We start from the raw sequence: 22,906 nt of genomic DNA on the forward strand, positions 1-22,906 counted from the left end.
TAAAAAATACAATTTAAAATTGATAACCTTAATTTTTAAGCTTGGACTTACTCAGAGGGGAACTTTTCTGCTTGCATGGCCACAGATCCTAAGTAGTAGCCCTGCTCATTCTGGTCAGGGTGACCCATATAACGTTCTGTGTATCCTGTATCATAGAAGATCCACAGAGTGACTGGGGCGCCGGCAACAGCAACCTGCAGAAGACAACATTTAACAGGCAGCTGTTCCAGAAGAGCAGCTAGCAAGAACTTACAACTGCACATTCACAGGTTAAAATTATCCTCAGGGTTAGCACCACTACTGGGCATGCATGGTCTCAGGAGACTCAGAAAACGAAAGTAGCTGCCAAGGTCACACATTTGATACTTTGTGAGTCACTGAGTTTCATGTTCCATGGGCATGCCACATACCAAAGTCTTACCCTGGGCCAACTGAAATACAAGCCATGTGTCCCTTAATTAAAAAGGGGAGAATGACCTAGAGAATACAAATACTTTAGAAATACTTTAGTGTAAACTCATCCATGCTACTGGAGGAAAAAAACCACAACAATTGTGAACTTCTTATAAGAAAAGCAGCCGGGCTGGGGATTTAGCTCAGTGGCATCACACATGTCTCGCAGGTACAAGGTCCTGAGTTCGATTCCCAGTACCAGGCAAAAAAAAAAAAAAAAGAAGAAAGAAAAGCAGCCACTTATTTGCCTTCACAGTGAGCTATGTCCTCAGTCCCCCTACTCTATCTTATTTTGAGACAGGGTCTCACTAAGTTGCCCAGGCTGGGCACAAACTTGTGATCTGTCTGCCTCAGCCTCCCAGAGAGTGTTAGAATTATAGGCATACACCACCATGCCCAGTCATAGTACAGAATTTAAAACAATGAACTACATTTAAATTCTAAAAACTTGCCTCCTAATCTTAAGGCTCAAAAACAGCTTAATAAGGCCGGGGATTTAGCTCAGTGGTTCCACTGCCTAAGTGCAAGGACCTGAGCTTGATCCCCAGTACCAAAAACAAAACAAAAAAGTTTTACATTTAAACAAATTACGGCGATTTTCAGGGTCCATTTGTAGTTCTTACAAAGATTATCTGAATATATATGCAAGAACAAAAATTCTATCATTTTTATTCTTTTTTTTTGGTTTACTGCTATGTGCCAAGGGTTGTGCCTGTCTGCTGATATAGTGACGTTTATGGCGGAGGTACTTGCTCATAGAGCTTGCCATCCAACAATTAAGTAGCTATAATCCAATATATATGGATGTGTTTCATAATCACAATTCTCTATCATAGTCTTTGGCTGTCTAAAAATAGCCCAAAACTGGTCATCAAGTTGGCAAGTGTTTAAAAAAAAAATTATGCTGGGCTGGGGCTTTAGCTCAGTGGTTCCGCCGCCTGCCTCACAAGCGCAAGGACCGGAGTTTGATCCCCGGTACCAAAAAAAAACAACCCAAAAAAAACAACAACAAAAAAATTATGCTAACATTTGAGATATCTATTTCACATGGTGATTAAACACACAAACCCTAATGTGTCAATTCTGTAAACGTGCAGAAAGTAAGCTTTTTGCATGGCTTTCATTTACAAAGCGCTCTATCCTTACTTACAAAATTGAGTGAAACAGGAAGTGACGTACCCTGAAGATGTCAGACCTCTGCATTAGCGCCATCAGGGAGAGGTATCCTCCATAGGACCAGCCATGGATGCCTACACGATCCAAGTCAATGAAGTCATAGCGGGAGGCTAGATACTGGAGACCTTCCACTTGGTCATCAATTTCTATTTGACCCTGTCAAAAGAGGAAGAACACTTTACTGATTTTGATGCATAAAGGTCTCATTATAAGAGTGCTTTTAAAGTTAATAAATCTTTTTACTAAAAATAATGAAGGTTTTATCAGGTTAGAATTCATTAACAACTGAAATTCTGTTGTCCTCCCAAGAAAGTTTTTTAAAAAGTCTATTTAGAAATGGGCCTACAGCTTCTGCTGTGAGCGTTCCTAGAGTTTAGTTACCACTTAGTCCTAGAGTCCTTTCGTTTCTCTTGGGTAGTTCCCATTTCCATTTGTTCTGTTGTCTGCTAAGAGGCCAGCATCTTCCTTGTAACAAGCCTTCCTTATACCCAAAGGCAAAAAATTAGCCCCCTTAAGAGACCAATAATTTTACTTCTCCCTAGTATTTAGTCAGGAAAGCAGAGGGGATCACCTGAGGTCCTAACTTCCTGATTCCCATGATACCTTGTGTAAGAACTGAACATGCTCTCTCTTCAGAGCCCTATTAAGTCTTAATTCCTAGCACTGCCACCTATCTGTATTACTTGGCCTGCCAGTGCACACAGTTTCACTTCACTGAGCCAAAAACAAAAATTAAAACCAAAAAACTTACATGATAATACAACATAAGGTCAAAGAACTGGCTGTGGGAGAAAATCCCCATGTCTTACTCAGCATGTCCAATACACTGGCAAACACAGTAACTGCATTAGTGTGCAAAAGGAACATCGGATTCTCATCATTTCCCAAAGCAGCAGAAAGGACATGGGGCATCTCTAAAAGGTAGCATTTAAAGCTTCCTGTAGAGAGAAAGAGGCTTGTCACAAGGAAGGCACTAACCAGTTTGTTTCCCTCTTCACAGAGGACAGAACAAATCTCAGTTACTCCTCAACAGTGTACAGGATGCCGAAAACTAAACAGTGCAGCTTCTAGGCTGAGGTGGACACACGAGACAAAAAGAGGGCACTTCTAGTGGAAGGGGCTCTCCCTCAGCACCCCAGTATTACAGAAAGGTACAAGAGAGTTAGCCAAGGGAATATCAAGTTGCATTTTTCCTCCCATTCCACACTCTCACACACACACACACACACACACACACACACACTCACACTCACAGCCCCTAAGGCTTTCTCTGGATTTCATACCAAACAATGAACCAGAAATTGTAAATGTCTTCAAAAGTATTTTTATGCTCACACACCATTTTATATTTAAAGGCGCCTTCAAATTTTAGCCCTCGGTGACAGGATCCCCTGTTGTCTATCACCACAACCACATAACCCAGAGAGGCCAGGGTATTCAAGCGGAAATACTTGACTCCTTTAAACCGATTATTCACCAACTGGACCTGAAGAAGAAATAAAAAGTCAGAGAAATTTATCATATGGGAGCATACAATCCACAAGGCAGGGCATTGCAAAAAGCAGAAAGCTTAAAATTTTCGTCTTATTTTGTCTTTGAATGTAATTTTTTTAAAATACTGAGGATGGAACCCAGGGGGACTAGATCTATCACTGAACTACATCCCTAGCATTTTTTCATTTCAAACAGGATCTAAGTTGCCCAGGCTGGCCTCAAACTTGCTATCCTCCTGCCTCAACCTTCAGAGCAGTTGGGATTACAGGTGTGCGCCACCACACCCAGCATGAATGGTCTGTAAAACATAATCATACTAAAGTAATTTAATATCTGATCATCATCCTTGAGATCTCATAGCTTATACAGTTATTTGACTTTTTGTATTTTGCACAAGTTGGTATTTTGATAAATTTCCAGGTATGAAATAACTGGGTATAATTATAAAGTACATCACGGAGTTTAAGACTTGCACTATGAAACACTATAATTACATTCTAATTTTCTTAAGGCTTTGTGAAGGATACAGTGATACCTTGGTTCATCAACACTTTTTTTTTGGTACCGGGGATCAAACTTGGGGCCTTGCGCTTGCGAGGCAGGTGGTGGAACCACTGAGCTAAATCCTGGTTCATGAACACGTTTGTCTGCCAACAATTTGGTTTGCGAACAGAAGCGTTTGGCAAAATTTTGTTTTTGTTTATGAACTCTGCATCGGGTGATGATCACCACTGAGGCCACCTTTCCTACAAGAATGTGAATGTAGCCATCTTTTCCAGAATCATGGAATGAATTAAGTTTCTGAACCAAGGTACCACTGTATATGATTAGGACTAAACATTTTAAAAATTAACTGATTGGGCCAGGGATTTAGCTCAGTACTTTACTCAAAGTAAAGTACTTTACTTTTTTAGCGACTAGCATTTACTTAACAGTCACATGGTAATATTTAATTCAGAAAATGGAAACTCAAGGTATAAACTTTGACAGTACTAAGGAGTAGTACAGTGGTTGTTTTCACTGGCTGGTAAGAGTTTTCTAGTTTGCTGTAGAGATGGAGTCTTAGAATGAAGGGGAGGAATTCACTAGTCTACCAAGGCTTTCTGAACATATAAGACTATTTTTATTTACCAAGACATTTAATTACTGTTTCATTTCCCAAATTCCTCTACATAGAAAGCAATATATTTACCAACGGACATGAATATTCCCCTTCTCAAAAAGTTGAGTCGTCATTATAAAGAAATTCACACTGATTTAGAAATTAGCCATCTAAATTTAAATACCCAGCTTTCTGAACTCGTAACTGGCTAATTAGAAAAGTTGAGAATGGTAAATGCACGACACTGCTTAAAATTATTTTTTTAGGGTGGGGAGACAGTGTCTCACTTTGTAGTAGGCTGGCCTTGAACTCACTACTCAGCTCAGGGTGGCCTCAAACTTGCAGTGATCCTCCTGCTTCAGCTTTCTTAGTGCCAGGATTACAGGCATACAACATCACACCCAGCTGGCTTAAAATTCTTTTCTTTTCTTTTTTCTTTTTTTTTCGGTACTGGGGATCGAACTCAGGTCCCTGCGCTTGCGCAGCAGGCGGCGAAACCACTGAGCTAAATCCCTGGCCCCTGGCTTAAAATTCTTGTCTGAAATAACTGACCAGATATTTAAAAAACAAATCACCTAGAAATATATTAAAGTATGCTTACTTAAGTGTATTTATATACCCACCTGAGGACCACCATATATGAAGAGCACAGTGGGGTATTTCTTTCCAGGTTGTAGATCATGAGGCTTGTACAGCATCCCATACAATGTAAATCCAGTAGTACTTTCAAAAGAGAAAATTTCTGGAGGAGTATAGTCAGGAAGAGGACCTGTGAGTGGTAATATACAGTCTGTAAATGCTTTCACGGGAACCCTACAATCCGAGGGCAAGGAGGAAAAATATCAAAACCCGGAGGCCCACACAAAGTAACTTACTAACTTTCAAGTGAGACCAGCAAGAAATTAAGCAAAAGGCAAAGCATGGTGGCACACCCCTGTAATCCCAGCACTCAGGAGGCTGAGGTAGAGGATCACTACAAGTTCAAAGCCAGCCTGGGCAATATAGTAAGAAAAATAAATAAATAAATTAATTAATTAATTAATTAATTAATTTTTTAAAAAAAAGGTCTGGGGATACAGTTCAATGCTCTCTGAATTCAGTCCCCTGCAGTAAAAAGAAGAAAAGCTAATGCATAGTGGAATTCACTCCCACACACAGCAAGTGTTCCATCTTTTATTACAATGGCACTGCAAGTACTTCAAAACTTAAAACTATCACCTGGTTATCCCCTAAAGCTGCTGCTTCCTGCTCAAAGGATCTTCCTAGGTCAGAATACATTACTTTAGTCTTATTTTCCACAGGGCCTTCTAGACCTGCTCCTGCTCAGAGTGAGAGGTAACCCACCTTATTCAGCAGCTGACAGGAGGAGGGATCAAGCAGAAGCTCAGCAGCTCATGAACAAGAAGGGCTGAGAGATGGGAAGACTTTGTCCAGAAAAAAATGTACCTATTTACCAGGTTTAGTGCATTAATTGTTTGTTTTTTGCAGTGCTGGGGTTCAAATCTAGGGCCTCGCAAACCCCAGGCACATGCTCTACCACTGAGCCCCAGCCCCAGCTCTGTACTCATCCTATTTACGGTCAGGTTCAGGGATTAAGAGTACCTGCTGAATCCAAAATGGTGGCCCAAAATTCCTTTGTTTTACAAGTTGGGTCATCTTCAGAACTTGACAGTTTGTAAAGGGATACACAGTGTGGAATCTTCTGGTTACTATACTTAGTTATAAAAAAGTCACAGTGCTAGAAGAAAGAGAAACAATTACATTTTTCTTCAGGAAAAAGTAAAAAACGTTATTTAGGTACATATACAAAGCTGGAGTTAGGGTTAAGCATTTTAAAGTTACTAATGAGGCTTCTGCTTCCAACTTCACCGATTTTCACATCATTCAAAAGGAGTCATACACAGGCGCAAGGTTTTTCTATGAGAGGAACCTTTCTTTTTTTTTTTTTTTGGTACTGGGGATCAAACTCTGGTCCTTGCTCTTGGGGAGGCAGGTGGTGGAACCACTGAGCTAAATGCCCGGCAATTGAGAGGAACCTTTCAAACAGGGCCTTAATACCTGGCTGATGCAGCAGGAGTGGGAATAGCCACGGTCAGTCAGCCTCATCACCTCTCCAGGGTTCACATAGCTGACCACGTACAGGTGGTGCTCTAAAGGGGAGTCTTTGGTGCCTTCAAAGTACACCAGCCTTCTGACTTCATCAACCTGGATCTGCCAAAACAACAACAACAAAACTGGTACCAGCATCACCCTGCCAAGGCCAGTAACTCAACAGACGACCCCTATTGTATTCAAAGTCACTGGGTCCTTTGACTTGTGCTTCTTTTATTTTTAGTTTGCTACCTGTGTTAATAAACTTGAGTTGGCTCTGCTCATGACTTATAGCTAAGAACAGATCCTATCCAGAAAGAAAAAGGACACCTGAGTCACACACACTGTACAATTTCCTATCTGGGCAGAATGTGTGCTTTTCTTAAAATATGAGAATTATTTCCTTAAAATAACTCTTTACATAGGGAAAAAAATAACCACTGTTGCAGCTGAAGTCAACCATTCTTATATACAGTAAAACCCTAGATTATGAGTAACATGTTCTGTGACTGTTCCCCAAGATGAACAAACATTTCTTATAAATTTTAACTGATAAATGAGTGATGTTTTGTATTTTGAAGAGTACACAATGCTGCATGTTGTATGATCACAACTGAGCCAATGGTTCCTCCCTGTATCTCTGTCTCTCTCACTCTCACTGCGGGATTGTGGGTGAGAGCCAACAGCAAGAGGTTATGGAGCTCTCGCCTGCAGAGGAGGAGAAAAAGGCAGAAGAATCCTTTATTTCAAATGAGATTAGGAGTAAATGTGTAAAATGTGGGAAACAGTGCAACACTGTGTAGAAAAGCACCACCTGACTAAGGCTGTAGCAGTGGAAGCGATGAATCTGTTTAACTATAGTGCAGTATCACACTTCTGCAAAATCCTCACAAGAAGGCAAAAGCAAGTGTCCTTGGATAGGTTCTTTGTTAAAGCTGCAAAGATTCCATTGAACCAATGGATAGCAGTGATTCAGTTAGTGACAGTGGAAGTTGTCCTACACAATAACCCTCCTCTCTTGTCTCCCTCACACCAGCCATGAAGATTTTCAAAGGTGGGCCGGGGATTTAGCTCAGTGGTTTCACCGCCTGCCTTGCAAGTGCAAGGACCCGAGTTCGATCCCCAGTACCAAAAAAATATATATACAAGTGCTTTGGATTACAAGCACGTTTTTGGAATGAATTATGCTCGCAAACCAAGGTTTTACTGTACCTGAAAGATACTAATTTTAATAATCTGTACATTTCTCAATTAGTGCAGTATTATCTCAGGCAGTCCTGTTTCTGCCTTTTGTACAAATATGTAAAAGGTGTTTTTTTTGGTACCGGGATCGAACTCAGGACCTTGCATTTGTGAGGCAGGCGCCGGAAACACTGAGCTAAATTCCTGGCCCTGTAAAAGTATTTATATCAACTGGGTTGGGAAACAGTTGAACTCAGGGTTTCAGTGGCATAGTTCATAAATAAGTACAGTATGGGAAAGAATTTATATATTTATTTGGTGCTGTGGATCAAGCCCAGGGCCTTGGACATGGTAGATAAGTGCTTTACCACTGAGTATCTCCCCGGATATGGATAAAATCTTTTAAGTAATCATTCAGATCTCAAAAAACTGCTAGTAAATTCACAGCTGAACTCACTTAATATTCTTGTCAAATTATAGCAATAGTTTATTATTCCTATAAATTTTTTTTCTCTAAGCCTACTCAATGTTTGATAAAACTCAAAATTTTTTACATAGCAAAGATAACACAGATACACCCCCTCCACCACCACCAGGAATTGAACTCAGGATCTTGTGATTGTCGGGCAGGGGTAGCACCACTGAGCTACATCCCCAGCCCACACAGATATATTTCTAAAAGCAAGTATTTTTATTTTATTAAAAAAAATTTTTTTGGTACGAGGGATCAAACTCAGGACCTTGTGCTTGTGAGGCAGGCGGTGGAACTGCCTAAACTGAGCTAAATCCCCGGCCAGGAAGCAAGTATTTTTAAACATCTCATCTTTTTTTCAGGAAACATTTTCATCATATTACATTTTTTTGATGGATGAATTAACACAGCTGCTAGATGAAACAAAATGTTCAAGAATCTTCACAGGTATGTGTTAATCTCTCCAAAAGACAGGACTAGTTCTGCTCTTAAGTAGCTAGGAGTCACCCTTTCAAAGCTGAAGAAATGGCCACTCAGCTCGACACACCCATTTACAATGGTTCTTTCCTTTCTTTCATGTAACTTCTTATGTTCACCAGCATTAGAACCTCTTGGGCTTGCTGAACAGACTGCTGGGCCCCACCACCAGGGTTTCTGATTCAGGAGGTCTGGGGTGGGCCCCACATCCTGAGTTTCTACCAAGTGCCAAGGTGATGCTGAGGTTTTGCTGCTAGCCCAGAAGCACACTCTGAGAAGCACTAAGAGTAAGAGGCACATAAGCTGAAGCCTCAAAGCTTATTGCCCAATTATTGCCATTAGAAATCTTTGGGCAGAACAAGGTCACTTGTAAAAAGCAAGAAGGAAAAAGGCAACTTAAAGACAAAAACCAAAACATGGATATAGGGAAAAGAGAAGAGGAAGAGAGAAAAATATATCACATAAATAAGCATGACATGAAGAAAACTCACACATGTAGTGGCAAATAGTAGGGTCATTGAGGTCACCTAAATAAGGGTCAGATCCACATAGATTAGTGAAATTTTCTGTTATCCAAACCTAGAATTCCACAATAAGATTTTTATTTATTTATATTTTTCGTACCGAGGATCAAACTCGGGTCCCTGTGCTTGTGCAGCAGGTGGCGAAACCACTGAGCTAAATCCCCGGTCCAATTTTTTTTTTTTCTGGGGACAGTAACATCCAAGGTCCCTAAACAGAAATAAATACATAAATATAAAACTTTATATTTGTCCATATGTGAGAAGTGGAATGAGATTTTAAAGGGTGGGCCATGGATTTAGCTCAGTGGTTCCGCCACCTGCCTCATAAGCACAAGGACCCAAGTTCAATCCCTGGTACCAAAAAAAAAAAAGGTTGCCTATGATATTCTAAAGTATTTATAAATAAAAACTAATATGGGATGAGGATCATCATTCTTTCTCTTGAATCACTTTAGGGATTATGCTGATTTTTACAGTTGCCCCTATATGAAATACTTAGCCTGTAAATCTCCATCACTCTAAGGAATTCACATTGGAGCTTTGCTTAATCCTGGTAGTATACACCAACTTAATTATAAGAGTCAAGCAGAGAAAGAATGAAGTCTTACAGAACTAAGAAACTGGCCACCTAATTTAAAGCTGAACACACAAAGGTACCATGAAAAACAAAAAAAGTCACTGGACTGCTACAGAAGGCCACTTGGCAAGAGCAAAGCAGAGGGTGGACTTCCCTCTTCTTCCCCATCAATCTAAGCTCTGTATACACATAACTCTCTTTGTAGGTGATGGATAAAAGTTTAAATCTGTGAGACAAGATAAACAGATGAATGAGACTCATGAGCTCTGAAGTAATAAATGAAATTTCTAATGTAGAAACAATACAAATAGTCTGGTACAGATTTAAAAGTAACTTTCAAGTTATATCCTAACTCCTTACTTTCACTACAGCCTAAGTATGGATTACTCAATTATCAAGTAGAAATGTAGATTTGAAAAGTGACCTTTAGTAAATAACCACAGCACATCTAATACTAGGATTACTAAATAGATGAAATTTTATAGTTTAAACTAAGATTCTTCCTTCCAACAACTTGAGTTCTTTTAGGCCCTAAATTACTATTTTCAAAACACTAGGGTCATATTAAGTTGCATTACGATTTTTTGGAAATACATATACACAGCAGATGATGACCAAACATATGAGTAGAATAAAAGGACATACATTAGATCCATGCCGACCAAGAACTTCCCATTCACCACTGGTAATCGCTATTTCCTCTTTGATAGGACACTTGAAATCACCTAAAGATAAATAGTTATAATTTAGTACTTTATACCACACTATAAGCAAATGAAACAATGTAGAATAGTGTTCTAAAAAGTGTTTTTACTAAAAAGCAGCATTTTAAAAAATCAAATTATGTTTGGGGTAATGAAAATGTTTTGGAGCTAGACAGAAGTGGTGGTTGTATAATACTGTGAAGTACTATTTGACATTGAATTGCTATCTATCTAGCTAGCTAGCTAGCTACCTGCTTGTAGTACTGGGTGTTGAACCCAGGGGTTTCTTATTTGTATTGTGAGTCAGGGTCTTATTAAGTTGGTAAATTGCCCAGGCTGGCCTTAAACTCACAATCATCCTGCCTCAACCTCCTAGAGTGCTGGGATTACAGACCTCTGTTGCCATGCACAGCTGGGTTGTTTATTTTAAAATGGTTAATATTAATAGAAATTTCACTTTAATTTTTAAAAGTATATAGTTAGTTTAGAAAACCCATTATTAGTTTTCATGATACTCAAATAATGATAGAATGACACATATAGATAATACGAAAACAGCAAAATAGATTATGCCAAAAGCACCACAAACTGGTTGGCAAGGCAAGTCTTCTAGAAATGCAACAAACTACTTTAAAAGCCAAACAAGAACAAAAAATTTTTTTTTTGGTATGGGGGATCAAACTCGGGTCCTTGTGCTTGAGCAGCAGGCAGCAAAACCACTGAGCTAAATCCCCGGTCCAAGAAAAATTTTAATATAACTGTTCATTCGCCTAAAAATCAATCCATAATAAAAGCCAATATGCCATATTTGTCTTTATAAGAGTCTGTCCTGATGAGTCTCTCACTGCCCTACGGAGGTTAAAAAATGAACATTCTTTTTCTTTTTCTAACTGCTTTAACTACAGCTGTACATAGTGACAGCTGAAGATCCCAAGTTTAAATATCAATTTATTTTTCTTACATACAAAAATTCAACTTGTACTTTAAACTCTATGAACAGAAAATAAAACTTTATTAACATATAGCTACACAACAAATATTAACAGTTTCACATTATAACCACTTAAGGAAGAAAAGAGGGGGAAAAGGGCCAGGGATTTAGCTCAGTGGCACTGAACCTGCCTTGCAAGTGCAAGGTCCTAAACTCAATCCCTGGTACCAGAAAAAAAGAGGGCCTGGGTATTTAGCTCAGAGGTTCCACTGCCTGCCTCGAAAGCACAAGGTCCCGAGTTCAATCCCCGGTAAGAAAAGAAAAGAAAAGAAAAGAGGGGGAAAAAGTTAAATTAGGTAGACATGAACAAAGAAAAGAGAAAAAAATTGGCAAAAAAAGAACAGGAAAAGCAAGGAAAGAAGAGAGAAGAGGTAGACAATCTGAGGGGCCTAGAGATACACAGACCCTGACAGGGAACAGAGGCTTGGCGTGTTGAGAATGTTAACTGAAGGAACAGCTTTTCTTACACTCTTCAGCTGGTATGCAACACGTTAAGTTATCAATTTCTTACTATGGTTCCAAAAATGTTGTTTTAGTTAATCACTTTTCACAGCCCTTTGATCTTTATTATCAACCTTTCTGGAATCCCTTAAGTGGACTTAATTTCTGAACTATAGAAGATCTGGTAAGAGCAATTACATACTCAGGGATAAACGAAGGCTCTAAGGAAAGAAAATCCCCATCTTGGATATATAAGACCTTGTCTGCCTTGAAACAATTAGGCTAAAAAAAGGAGCAGAGTCATAGATACATTTACTTTGCTAGTCTCAAGATGTAGCTTACTGCTTCCCAAGAGAAATGATAGTTAAAAGGCCATCTTAAAAAAAAAAAAAGCAACTCAATTAAAAATGGGCAAAGGACTTGAACAGACATTCATCCAAAGATACACAAATTGGCAGTAAGTATATGAAAAGGTATTTGACAACATTAATCATTAGGAAATTGAGACCATCTCACTCACTAGGATGGTTCTTATAAAAAATTCAGAAATATTAAATTGTCAAGGATATAAAGAAATTAAAACTCTTGTGTACTGCTGATGGGAAAGTAAAATAGTATAGCTACTACCAATGGTGTTACCAATGGTGCAACTATTATGGAAAACAGTATGGCAGTTCTTCAAAAAGTCAAACATGGAATTACCATATGACCCAGAAATTCCACTTTTTTTTTTGGTACTGGAAATTGAACTCAGGACCTTGTACTTGCAAGGTAGGTGCAGCGCCACTGAGCTAAATCCCCAGCCCTCCACTTCTGAATATAAAACCTCCTAAAGAACTGAAAGCTGGGACAGGAACAAAAAATTATATGCTCATGTCCACATAATAATGTCGATTATTCACAATAGTCCAAAGATGGAAGCAACCCAGCTATCTATCAATAGACACTGGACTAATAAAATATGCCATACATACATGGAATAGTATTCCCTTTTCTTCCCTTAAAGGGAAGAAAGTTCTGACACATGCTACTGGATGAAACTGGAGGACATAATACTACATGACATAAGCCAGTCACAATAGCACAAACACTGTAAAACTCCTCTTAAATAAGGTACCTGGAAGAGTTAAAATTCACAGAAACAGAAAGTGGTTGCCAGGAGCTGGGGCTGGATGAATAGGGAGTTATTTTTAATAAGAAGTTTCTGTTTTAGAAGATGAAAAAAATTCTGGAGATGGACAGTGATGGTGGTTACACAACAGAAATATACTCAATTCCTCTAAACTGTACTCTTTTTTTTTTTTGGTACCGGGGATCAAACTTGGGTCCTTGCGTCTAAAGTGTACTCTTAAAAATGGCTAAAATGGTAAATATTATCCACATTTTACCAAACTTTCAAAAAAGTCATGTTAAGTCTAAGTTACACATGGCAGCGTATAAACAGCATATAGCATAACTTATCATAGGGGCCGGGGCTGTAGCTCAGTGGTGCTATGCCCACCTGGCAAGCGCAAGGTCCTGAGTTTGATTTCCAGTAACCCCCTGCAAAAAAGCATAATTTATCATAAAGTGCTAAAACTATATTATTAAAGTCAAAGATTGTAGCTCAGTTTTAGAAAAACCCAGGAAAAAACTGAGGTACCATTTCACTTTATCCTTTTTGCTTTACTTCTGCAGTGCTGGGAATGGAACCCAGGGCCCTGGGCATACTAGGCAAGTGCTATGCCACTGAGTTACAGCCCCATGCCCTATTTCACCGTTTTTAGGCTTATGTATACATTCTGCATTATTTTCCAGAAAGCTAACCATCACTTTTTAAACAGAAATTAACATCAGCTAACATAGTATTTAACTTTAGGTAATACAATTCTGCCAATCTGAAGAGTTCTAACTATAAATTAAGTTCTGTGAGGATGAAGAGAATACAAGAAACAGCTACTGTACATAGAAGTAGGTAATAATTATATAATATTCTATGTTTTTGTGGTTTTTTTGGTACTGGGGATCGAACTCGGGTCCTTGTGCTTGCGCAGCAGGTGACAAAACCACTGAGCTAAATCCCCAGCCCTAATATTCTATGTTTTTATTGATTGGTTGGTTGTGGAGTGCTGGGATTGAACCCAGGTCCTCATACACAACAGGCAAGCCCTTTTATCACTGAGTCTTATCCCAGGACCCCCCCTTCTCTCTCTCTCTCTCTCTCTCTAGATATATATATAGATATATATATCTATATATATATCTATATATCTTTTTCCTTTAGTTTTCTCTCTGCTGTGTGCACTTTTTTGACGCGTGTGTGTGTGCGCGCACGCACAGTACTAGGTTGTAAACAGAGGGCCCTCACATTCAAGTACATCAACAGCCCTTTTTAAAATTTTGACACAGGATCCCACTAAGTTGCTAAATTGCCCAGGCTGAGCTTGAATTTACAATCCTACTGCCTCAGCCTCTCAGAGTGCTGAGATTACAGGAGTGTACCACCACACCAGGCCCCTTTATATAAAAATAAGTATTTCTACTTCCCAGAGATTATCCATTATTTATAGTTTATTATATACCCATCAAGAACTTTGTTCTGTTTTCACATGTGCATATATTTTATGTAGTATACTGAACTTACATATTAAAATTGTATTACTTATATATTAAATTTAATGAAACAAGTACTAATGCTTATAAAAAATACAAAAGAGATATTATATTCTCCTATCCCTCCCACCTTCTGTACTCAACATTTTTTTCTTCTTTTTAAATAAAAAAGAACTTACTTGGGGCAGGCAGCCCACCACTGGATCGTTTATATTTGCTCTCCTTTAAGATGGATGTGATTTTATATAAATGACGGAAACCTGTTTTGCATTCAGAGGCAAAAATAAATTCAATTTCATCTTCACGAGTTTGGGGAAAAACATGAAAGATGTCATGGATCTGTAAAATGAATAGCTTAACTTACTATACATATTAATGAAAATACTACATAAATAATTCAATTAAGATAGAGAAGGAAGAATTACTTGATAAATACACTTTGAAATATAAATAGTTGTCAGTGCTAGGGACGTGGTGTATTTAACATAATAGCTCTTGCCTGGCCCTTTCGTATTTTATTTTATTTTAGTCAAAGAGTTCCTCCACTGACAAGTGTTTCCAAATGGAAAGGAAAATGACCAAAAGCTTTTTCTTACTCAGCATCTCTGTAATCTTTGAAACATGGCATAGGTTTGTTTAATGATATAACTTTCACTACAGAAATGTTGAGGAACATTATTTTTTACTTTTGTTTTTCAAAGAGAAATATTCTAACAGTTGAGAGGAAACAGATGTTAGTTGAATAAAATGAAGCCCATAGTCAACTAGGGAGGGAGCTGGGTTTATTTATTTTGTATCTTGTTTAAGCTTTCATGCTAAAATGGAAAATTTTAAATTCAATTAAAAACCGGTATATTTTGGTGCAGTCTGCCAACCTGAAAGACAAGAGCCTTATCTAGACCCAGCTCTTCAAGCCCTCTCAAAGTAAGCTGACGCTGGAGGTGAGTCTGAGTGCTCAATACCTGCTGTGTCTAGGAGCAAATGTGGGTCAGCGAGTGGTCATTTCCATGGCACTACTTCCTATCTATGAACTATTCCATTCTGGAACCACTGCTCCTATTTGAAATGCTCAAACTAAGAAAATCACATTCACAGTTCCTCTAAACTTTAAAAAAAAAATTCATTTTGATAGTTTGCTACAAATATAGTGTATTTCATTTGCTTTAGCATCCTGAAAAATATTTAGCCAAGTACAGGAAAAAATCCATACATTTATCCAGATGTCTGTGGTTTCTTCATAGATAATGAGTGGCGTCACAGAGTCAGGCACCGATTCGATGAGTCTCTGTCTTTCCATGGCATCATCCTCTACTGGGATAAATAATTCAGGCGAGATCAACACTATCTGTAGGCGAGTTTGGGAACGATCTAGTAGGATGGACCAAGCACTATTTAAACAAATAAAGAAAGCTCTCAGAAAATGAGTAATCCCCTATTCTCTTCCTAGATACCTATTATTTCTAAAATTACAATGAAAGAACTGCTTTGGTATATACTAAATTATTACATATAAATAACTAATTAAAAATACTCTACACTTACTTTAAAAAGTTAAGCCTGAAGCTGGGCATGGTGGTGTGTGCCTATAATCCTAGCACTCTGGAAGGCTGAGGCAGAATGATCGCCAAGTTTGAGTCTGGCCTAGAGAACTTTGTGAGACCTTATTTCCAAGTAAATAAATATTTTTAAAAGGAATTTAAAAATTGGCTCAGTGCAAAGGTCCTCAGTGTCCGGGGTAAAGCTGGAGGAGTGAGGGTGGAGGTCATAGGGAAAGCACTTGCCTAGCATGCATGAGGCCCTGGGGGCCGACGCTGAATACGTTTTTTTGCTTGTTTGGGGTAAAAGGGATCAAACCCAGGGATGCTGACCTATATCTTGAGTCCTTTTCCTCTGAGATAGGCCCTCCCTAAATTGCCCAAACTGGCCTTGAACTTGTGATCCTCATGCCTCAGCTTCCAGAGTAGCTGGCACAAACAGGCATGGACCACTGTACCCAGCTTGAATAGTTTAAAAAAGTGTTTTTAACTTTCCCAAATCGTGGTTGACCTTTTTGTTGGGGGTAGGGCAGGGTCTCACTATGTAGCTCAAGCTGGCCTTGAACTTGTGGTGATCCTCCTGCCTCAGCCACCTAAGTGCTGGGATTACAGGTGTGCACCACCACGCTTGGCTCATGGTTGGCCTTTGAAACTGTTTTTTTTCCCTTTAGCATCCACAAAAGCCAGTCTCAGAAAAACTACTGTCTGTATTAGGCATATATACTTACAAGGATCTACAAATATTTCTGCCTAAATTATACAATTTAAAAAACTATCACATTTTATGTGTGAGCTTTAAGTCACACAATTTAACCACAACACTGTGAACCATGACTGGCTAAGTGAGAGAACTAACATACTATTATATGTATGCTTATAGGATTACAAATTCCCAAGTCCACTTAGTGTAGGAAACGTCTCTAGGGCAGAAATAACTTCACTGAAAGTTTACATTTCTAGCTCCCACCCCATGGCAAACCTAATAGCACAGATATTTCTAAAACTCTGGATCCTAAATTGTTTGTAAAGAAGTCACAATTTAACATACGCACTGTTTTCCCTCTGGAGTCCATCCAGCTCTGGCAATATATTCAACTCCTTCAAACAGAATCTCAAAAGGCTGAATTAGTTCTTTATCTATGACATCTATAATCTATTAAAAAGGAAAAAAAAGGAATTTCATTATAGCGTTAGAAAAATAATTAGCTCACTAGACTATTCAAGTCATCATCTGTAACAGTAGAATACCCTAGACTCAGGTATCTAAAAAGCCACAAAACAAAAGTAAGTCCAGGGTTACATATACAAGGGCTTTTTATTCCTAAATAAACAAAACAAAACAAAAAAATTTCTAACCCCAAGAATAAGCACAATCTAGGGCCAGGGATTTAGCTCAGTGGTTCCGCTGCCTGCCTTGCAAGCGCAAGGTCCCAAGTTTGATCCCCGGTACAAAAAAAAAAAAAGCCAATCTAAAAGGCTTTTTGTTTGGGTTTATACTAACAGAACCTTTGACAATAACTGATATAATCATGATTTAATCACTTTAGGATCTAGTATCCAAGAAAAATAATAGTCTTTTGTTTCCTATATTTTAGTCTATGTTAAGTGCAATATACAAATGAAATGACCCAGGTAAGCAAATTTTTTGTCCCTTAAAGGTCTAACAAACACAGTTTTAAAAATAAATAATTTTTAAAAAATGATGAAAGAATTTGAATAGTCCCCCAAAGAAGATATTTAAGTATCTAGTAAATACAGGAAAAAATGCTCAACAGCATTGGCCTTTAATGAAATGTAAATTAAAACTACAATGAGATATCACTTCAAACCCACCAGGATGGTTATAATAAATAAGATGGACAATCAATCACTAGTGTTGGTGATGATATAAAGAAATTAGAAATTTAGGGTGACTGGAAAACAATTTGGCAGTTCCAGAAAAGATTAAACAAGCGTCATCACATGATCCAACAATTCTACTCCTAGGTATGTTACCTAGAAAACTGCAAATATGAGCCCACACAAAAGCTTCTACTGTATATACGTATTCAAGTAATTTTATTTCTAACAGTAAAAAAGGGGACAACCAAAAAATATCCATCAACTGATGAATGGATAAATAAAACGTGTTATTTCATACAGTGAAGTATTATTCAGCAATAGAAATAAAGGAAATGTAGCTCAGTAGCAGAATAGTAGAATGTGGGAGGACCTGGACTTTGATCCCCTGGGGGGAAGAGATAGAGAAAGAGAGAGGAAGTGCTGATACATGGATCAAACAAAACAGAAAGTAGATTAGTGCCTGCCAAGAGCTGAGGGATACGGGGAGGTTGAGTGGATGTCAGGTTTCTTTCTGAAGTGACAATGTTGACTGTAGTTGTAGACAAAATTGACTGTAGTTGCTCAATTCTGTCAATGTACTAAAAGCCAGTGAATTTTAAACTTTAAATAAATGAACTGTACTATCTGTAAATTGTATCCCAGTAAAGCTACATTAAAAAAAAAAAATTCTAATAAGAGCTGGGCGAGGTGGAGCACACCTGTAGTTCCAGCACTCTGGGAGGCTGCAGCAGGAGGACGGCAAATTCAAGCCCAGCCTGGGCAGCTGAGCCACTCAGTAAGACCCTGTCTCAAAATAAAAAATTTTAAAAGGGCTGGAGATGTAGCTCAGTGCAAAGTCCTAGATTCAATCCCCATTATCATCACACACCAAAAAAAATTCTAGCAGAGAAAGCTGCTTTTTAACTCATCCTGCTGAGTGTGGAGCTTAGGAGCTCTGATGTCGACGGAGAGCAGCAGTACAAGAGGAAGGGGGCACATTTTTTTTGTTTTGTTTTTTTTGAGGTACCAGGGATTGAACTCAGGACCTTGCACTTGGAAGGCAGGCAACAGTGCCACTGAGCTAAATCCCCAGTCCCATAAGTGAGTTTTTTGTTTTTTTGGTACTGGGGATCGAACTCAGGACCTTGTGCTTGCAAGGCAGGTAGTGGAACCACCAAGCTAAATCCCTGGCCCCAAGGGGCACATTTAATCCACCACAGATATCTACCCAAGACAGAAGAGAAACCGCCACTCAACAACCACCCCTTTTTTAAAAATACACTGACTAAAAAAATTAATAAGAAAAACTATTGGACCAAAAAAAAAAAAAAAACTATTGGAAAGCAGTGGTAAATAAGTCTACCCCCATATTCTTATCTTGGGACCAGCAGAAAGTTCTGAAATCAGAAAATTAAGTCAAAATGGAAACAAAGCTTTTGTACATAGGTAGGGGAGGGGGCTTGAGGGAGGGGATGGGATAAAATAAAATTTACTTTTAAAATTAAAGAAAATTAAGTCAGTACAAAAATCATGATCCACAGATATCTAAGCAAGTTCAATGAATCAAAAAAATAAAGTGTATCAAATACTCCTTCTAGACTCATTATACTAGTCCAGAGATACACAGAAAATCGGCACTGCATTCTATACTTACCCTTCCTTCAGCATCGATCATTATTTCCGACATCTTAAAAGTGACTTTTGGATTTGCTGTGCCTTTAGAAAAAGATGTAAATCGATAGTAATCCATATTCAAAATTACTCAAACTAATTTTGTCTTTGGGGCTGGGGATTTAGCTCAGTGGTGCGGCCGCCTGCCTCGAAAGTCCAAGGACCTGACTTCAATCCCCGGTAACAAAAAAAAACCAAAACAACACCCCAAAAAACTAACTTTGTCCTATCAATCCTCTTTATACTTTAGTTAAGTCAGTAATATTGCATACAGCTGGAGCTTTATCACACAAGAATCTGAGCTGCATCTCAAATTCATACTTTTTAGTATATTTTTTTTAAAGAGGCTGAAAACACAGAGTCAGTTTGAAATAAAGGGAAATTCTGTAGCATTTTTATAGCTGATATGCCACAAACAGAAAAACAATTAATTTACTCTAATAAAATCACTTAAAAATCTTTATTTGGTGGGGAAGATACTTATTTCTTGAAGTAATCAGTTTTGTGAGCATCTGTACCTTTGAAAATAATTTAAAAGGACCAGCCTTAATTAAAAGTCTTAGTGACATTTAATCAACAAACCATCCTTACTAAGGCTGTACATGATCGATATATACTAAACTTTTACAGAAATAACACTTTTTAAAAAAAAGAAATAATCTTATTTAGAAGAAAATGAATGAAAATAAATGTCAGTGGAATACAATACCTGTTTTAGGGTAACGAAATGAATCTGCCCTCCTTGTTTCCAACATAGGGGATGTTACATGAATAATCTCCACTTCAGATTCATCATTTTCTTCATATAGAATTCTAAGAATTTTACCACCACTAGGAGCTTAAAAGAAATTTAGATATTGAAGATTTAAAAGAATTATTCCAGACAGTAGTCATCACTGACCATTTCCTCTTGTATTAGATTTCTCATAGTAAAAAATAATTTATATAGAAACATGCTGCCATTTATCTATTTATTTGCAGTGCTGAGGATCAAACTCAAGGCTCTGCCACATATCACTACTGAGCTCATGCTGTCTTTTAGGTATGAAAATATCACTAGTCTTTGTGGTAGCAAGGTGAGTTACCTTAAGTCATCTTTACTGGTTAAAGATTATTCTTTTTGGAAGAAAAAGCTGAGTAAATACATATACCTTTAAAATAGGTAAAATATATTTTTCTTGGGCCGGGGATTTAGCTCAGTGGTTCCGCCGCTTGCCTCACAAGTGCAAGATCCTGAGTTCGATCATCGGTACCAAAAGAAATACCACTGCACTAAATCCCCGGCCTGTACAATATATTTTTGAAGGACTTTGGCCTGGTAAATCTTAAAATACATTCTTTGTTGAAAGAAGATTTAATTAATCTTGTAACATTTAGGTGGTCATGGTGGCGCATGCCTGTGATCCCAGCACTTGAGAGGCTGAAGCAGGATTGCCATGAGTTCAAAGCCAGCCTGAACTACAAAGCAAGATCCTGTCTCAACACCCCCCCCAAACAACAACGACAACAACAAAAATCTAAATTTATAACATTTGCTGGGTATGGTGCCGCACACCTACAATCCAGCACTAGAGATGCTGAGACAGAAGGATTGCTATGAGTTGGAGGCTAGCCTGGGCTACATTGTGAGACTCTGTCCCCCCCACAAAAAATTTAAAGGCCAAGGATTTAGCTCAGTGGGGCCACGACTGCCTCCCAAGCACAACGTCCTGAGTTTGATCCCTGGTATCTGCCCCCCCCCAAATTATAACATTTCCTATAAAATGCTACTTAAATTATGTCCACTTGTTTTGAATGGTTTCTCTAAGTCAAAATCTTTTTTTTTTCCCCAGAGGCATGGTGCCTCTGAGCTAAATCCCCAGCCCTCTAAGTCAAAATCTTATGCTAATAAATTTAACTATGGTAGAACATTTTCACCTTGAAATAAAATGTTTAAATCTAAGGTATGGCTTAAAAATAAATATTTCTTTTGGTCCAATAAAGAAATGGTAAGGGCCAGGTGTGGTGGCATATGCCTGTGATCCCAGAACTCAGGAGGCAGAGGCAGGAGGACTGCCCTGAGTTCGAGGCCAGCCTGGGCTACATGCTGAGTTCAGGGCCAGCCTGAACTACAAAGTGAGACCCTGGAGGCCGGGGATTTAGCTCAGTGGTTCCAGCACCTGCCTCAAAAGTGCAAGGTCCTGAGTTTGATCTCCAGCGGTACCATAAAAAAACAAAACAAAAACAAAGTGAGACCCTGTGTCAAAAAACCAAAACCAGGGGCTGGGGATTTAGCTCAGAGGTGCTGCTGCCTGCCTCACAAGCACAAGGTCCCGAATTCGATCACTACCAAAAACAAAAACAACAAAAAGAAAAAGAAATGTTAGACTACTACCTATAAAACTGTTAGTTGATCTACTAATGAGTCATAGCCAGTATTTTTAAAATATAACAAACAGGAAAGAAAAATAGTACCAGAGTGCATTATATACAAGGGTAAATATTGCTTCAAGGGTAAATTTGCTTTATCTATACAGTATATGTAAAATATGTTAGGCTTGGACTATAAGTAAAAAAAAAAAATTTTTTTTTGGTGTTTTGAGACAGAGTCTTATGATATAGTTCAGGCTGGCTTGAACTCATTATGTACCCCAGGCTGGGCTCCAACTCGTGGTGATCCTCCTACCTCAGCCTCTTGAGGGCAGGGATTACAGTCGCATGTCACCTGGTTATAAGCAAATTTTAAATGGCATCATAGTCAAAACGTTTGCAACCCACTGCTTTAGAGAGGTATTTATCAGGCAATAAACTAGGGTTTTTTTAAAATAAACTAGTTTTTTGGAAGTTTTTTATTTTTTGTTTTTATGGGAGATTGAACCCAGGGCCTTCTTACTGTTTTTATTTTAAGACAGGGTCTTGCTCAGTTGCTAATTTGCTCCAGCTGGGCTCATACCTGTGATCTTCCTCCCTCAGCCTTCTAGAATGCTGGGATTACAAGAGTGTACCACCACACTGACCTCAGTGAATTACTTTTGAATTCACCCGGAAAAAAGGAATTTTTCCCTCTTTTCCATATCCATTCCTACACTGATTTGATCATCTGTTCATGTAGATTCGCTACTCAACCATACATTCTCCATAGCAAATCATTAAAGTATTGTATATTTTACCATAATATTGCCAAAATTATCAAAACCAACTTTTAAGTGAAAAACTGACAGAGAATAAAATTCTGAGGTTCTGAACTAAATATATTTGTTTTTACTGCAATTCATTATGGTGAAATATAGTCTATATATTCTAAATATCTACAATATCTGTCAAAATTTTAGAATCTGTTATCCAAAATTGAGAATCTATACACTTAACTGATTGACAACTGAATCTTTAGTACTTTAATCAACCTATAACATATTGCGCTCCTTACTTGTTTCAGCTTCTGGACACCACCAATAGCCAGAATATCTGTCAAATTCTTCTTGAAGAACAAAGGTGGCTACTCCAGCTGACCTGGGATCTTCTTCCATGTTAGCAAGCTCTGGACAAACAGAAAAGGCAAAATTATAACAAAAGCTCTCTTTTCATAGAAACAAAGCAAAATGATTCAGTTACTTTGAAAGGCAT

The 22,906-nt window shown here is 38.3% G+C and overlaps 1 protein-coding gene across 5 annotated transcripts in view; it reads right to left on the reverse strand.

The window, feature by feature from the left end:
* Positions 1-22,906, reverse strand: part of Dpp8 (dipeptidyl peptidase 8) — a 61,595-nt gene that overhangs the window by 7,811 nt on the left and 30,878 nt on the right. For 4 of the 5 annotated variants that reach the window (XM_004855618.4, XM_013076235.3, XM_004855619.4 and 1 more), the window contains exons 7-19: positions 22,710-22,820; positions 20,013-20,141; positions 19,287-19,348; positions 16,864-16,964; positions 15,487-15,664; positions 14,456-14,615; positions 10,194-10,273; positions 6,284-6,436; positions 5,828-5,963; positions 4,849-4,994; positions 2,969-3,115; positions 1,633-1,785; positions 52-194 (exon numbers count right to left, since the gene is read on the reverse strand). In XM_004855618.4, the coding sequence (XP_004855675.2) occupies positions 52-194; positions 1,633-1,785; positions 2,969-3,115; positions 4,849-4,994; positions 5,828-5,963; positions 6,284-6,436; positions 10,194-10,273; positions 14,456-14,615; positions 15,487-15,664; positions 16,864-16,964; positions 19,287-19,348; positions 20,013-20,141; positions 22,710-22,820 (1,699 nt within the window). Of the gene's footprint in view, positions 1-51; positions 195-1,632; positions 1,786-2,380; positions 2,568-2,968; positions 3,116-4,848; positions 4,995-5,827; positions 5,964-6,283; positions 6,437-10,193; positions 10,274-14,455; positions 14,616-15,486; positions 15,665-16,863; positions 16,965-19,286; positions 19,349-20,012; positions 20,142-22,709; positions 22,821-22,906 lie in introns of those variants that run through there. The other variant, XR_002386439.2, reaches the window with a different exon arrangement.

The sequence above is a fragment of the Heterocephalus glaber genome, unplaced genomic scaffold (assembly GCF_053883595.1).
Source record: "Heterocephalus glaber isolate CG9 unplaced genomic scaffold, H.glaber_assembly_v1.0 deba00001689, whole genome shotgun sequence".
NCBI classification, from domain to species: Eukaryota; Metazoa; Chordata; class Mammalia; order Rodentia; family Bathyergidae; genus Heterocephalus; species Heterocephalus glaber.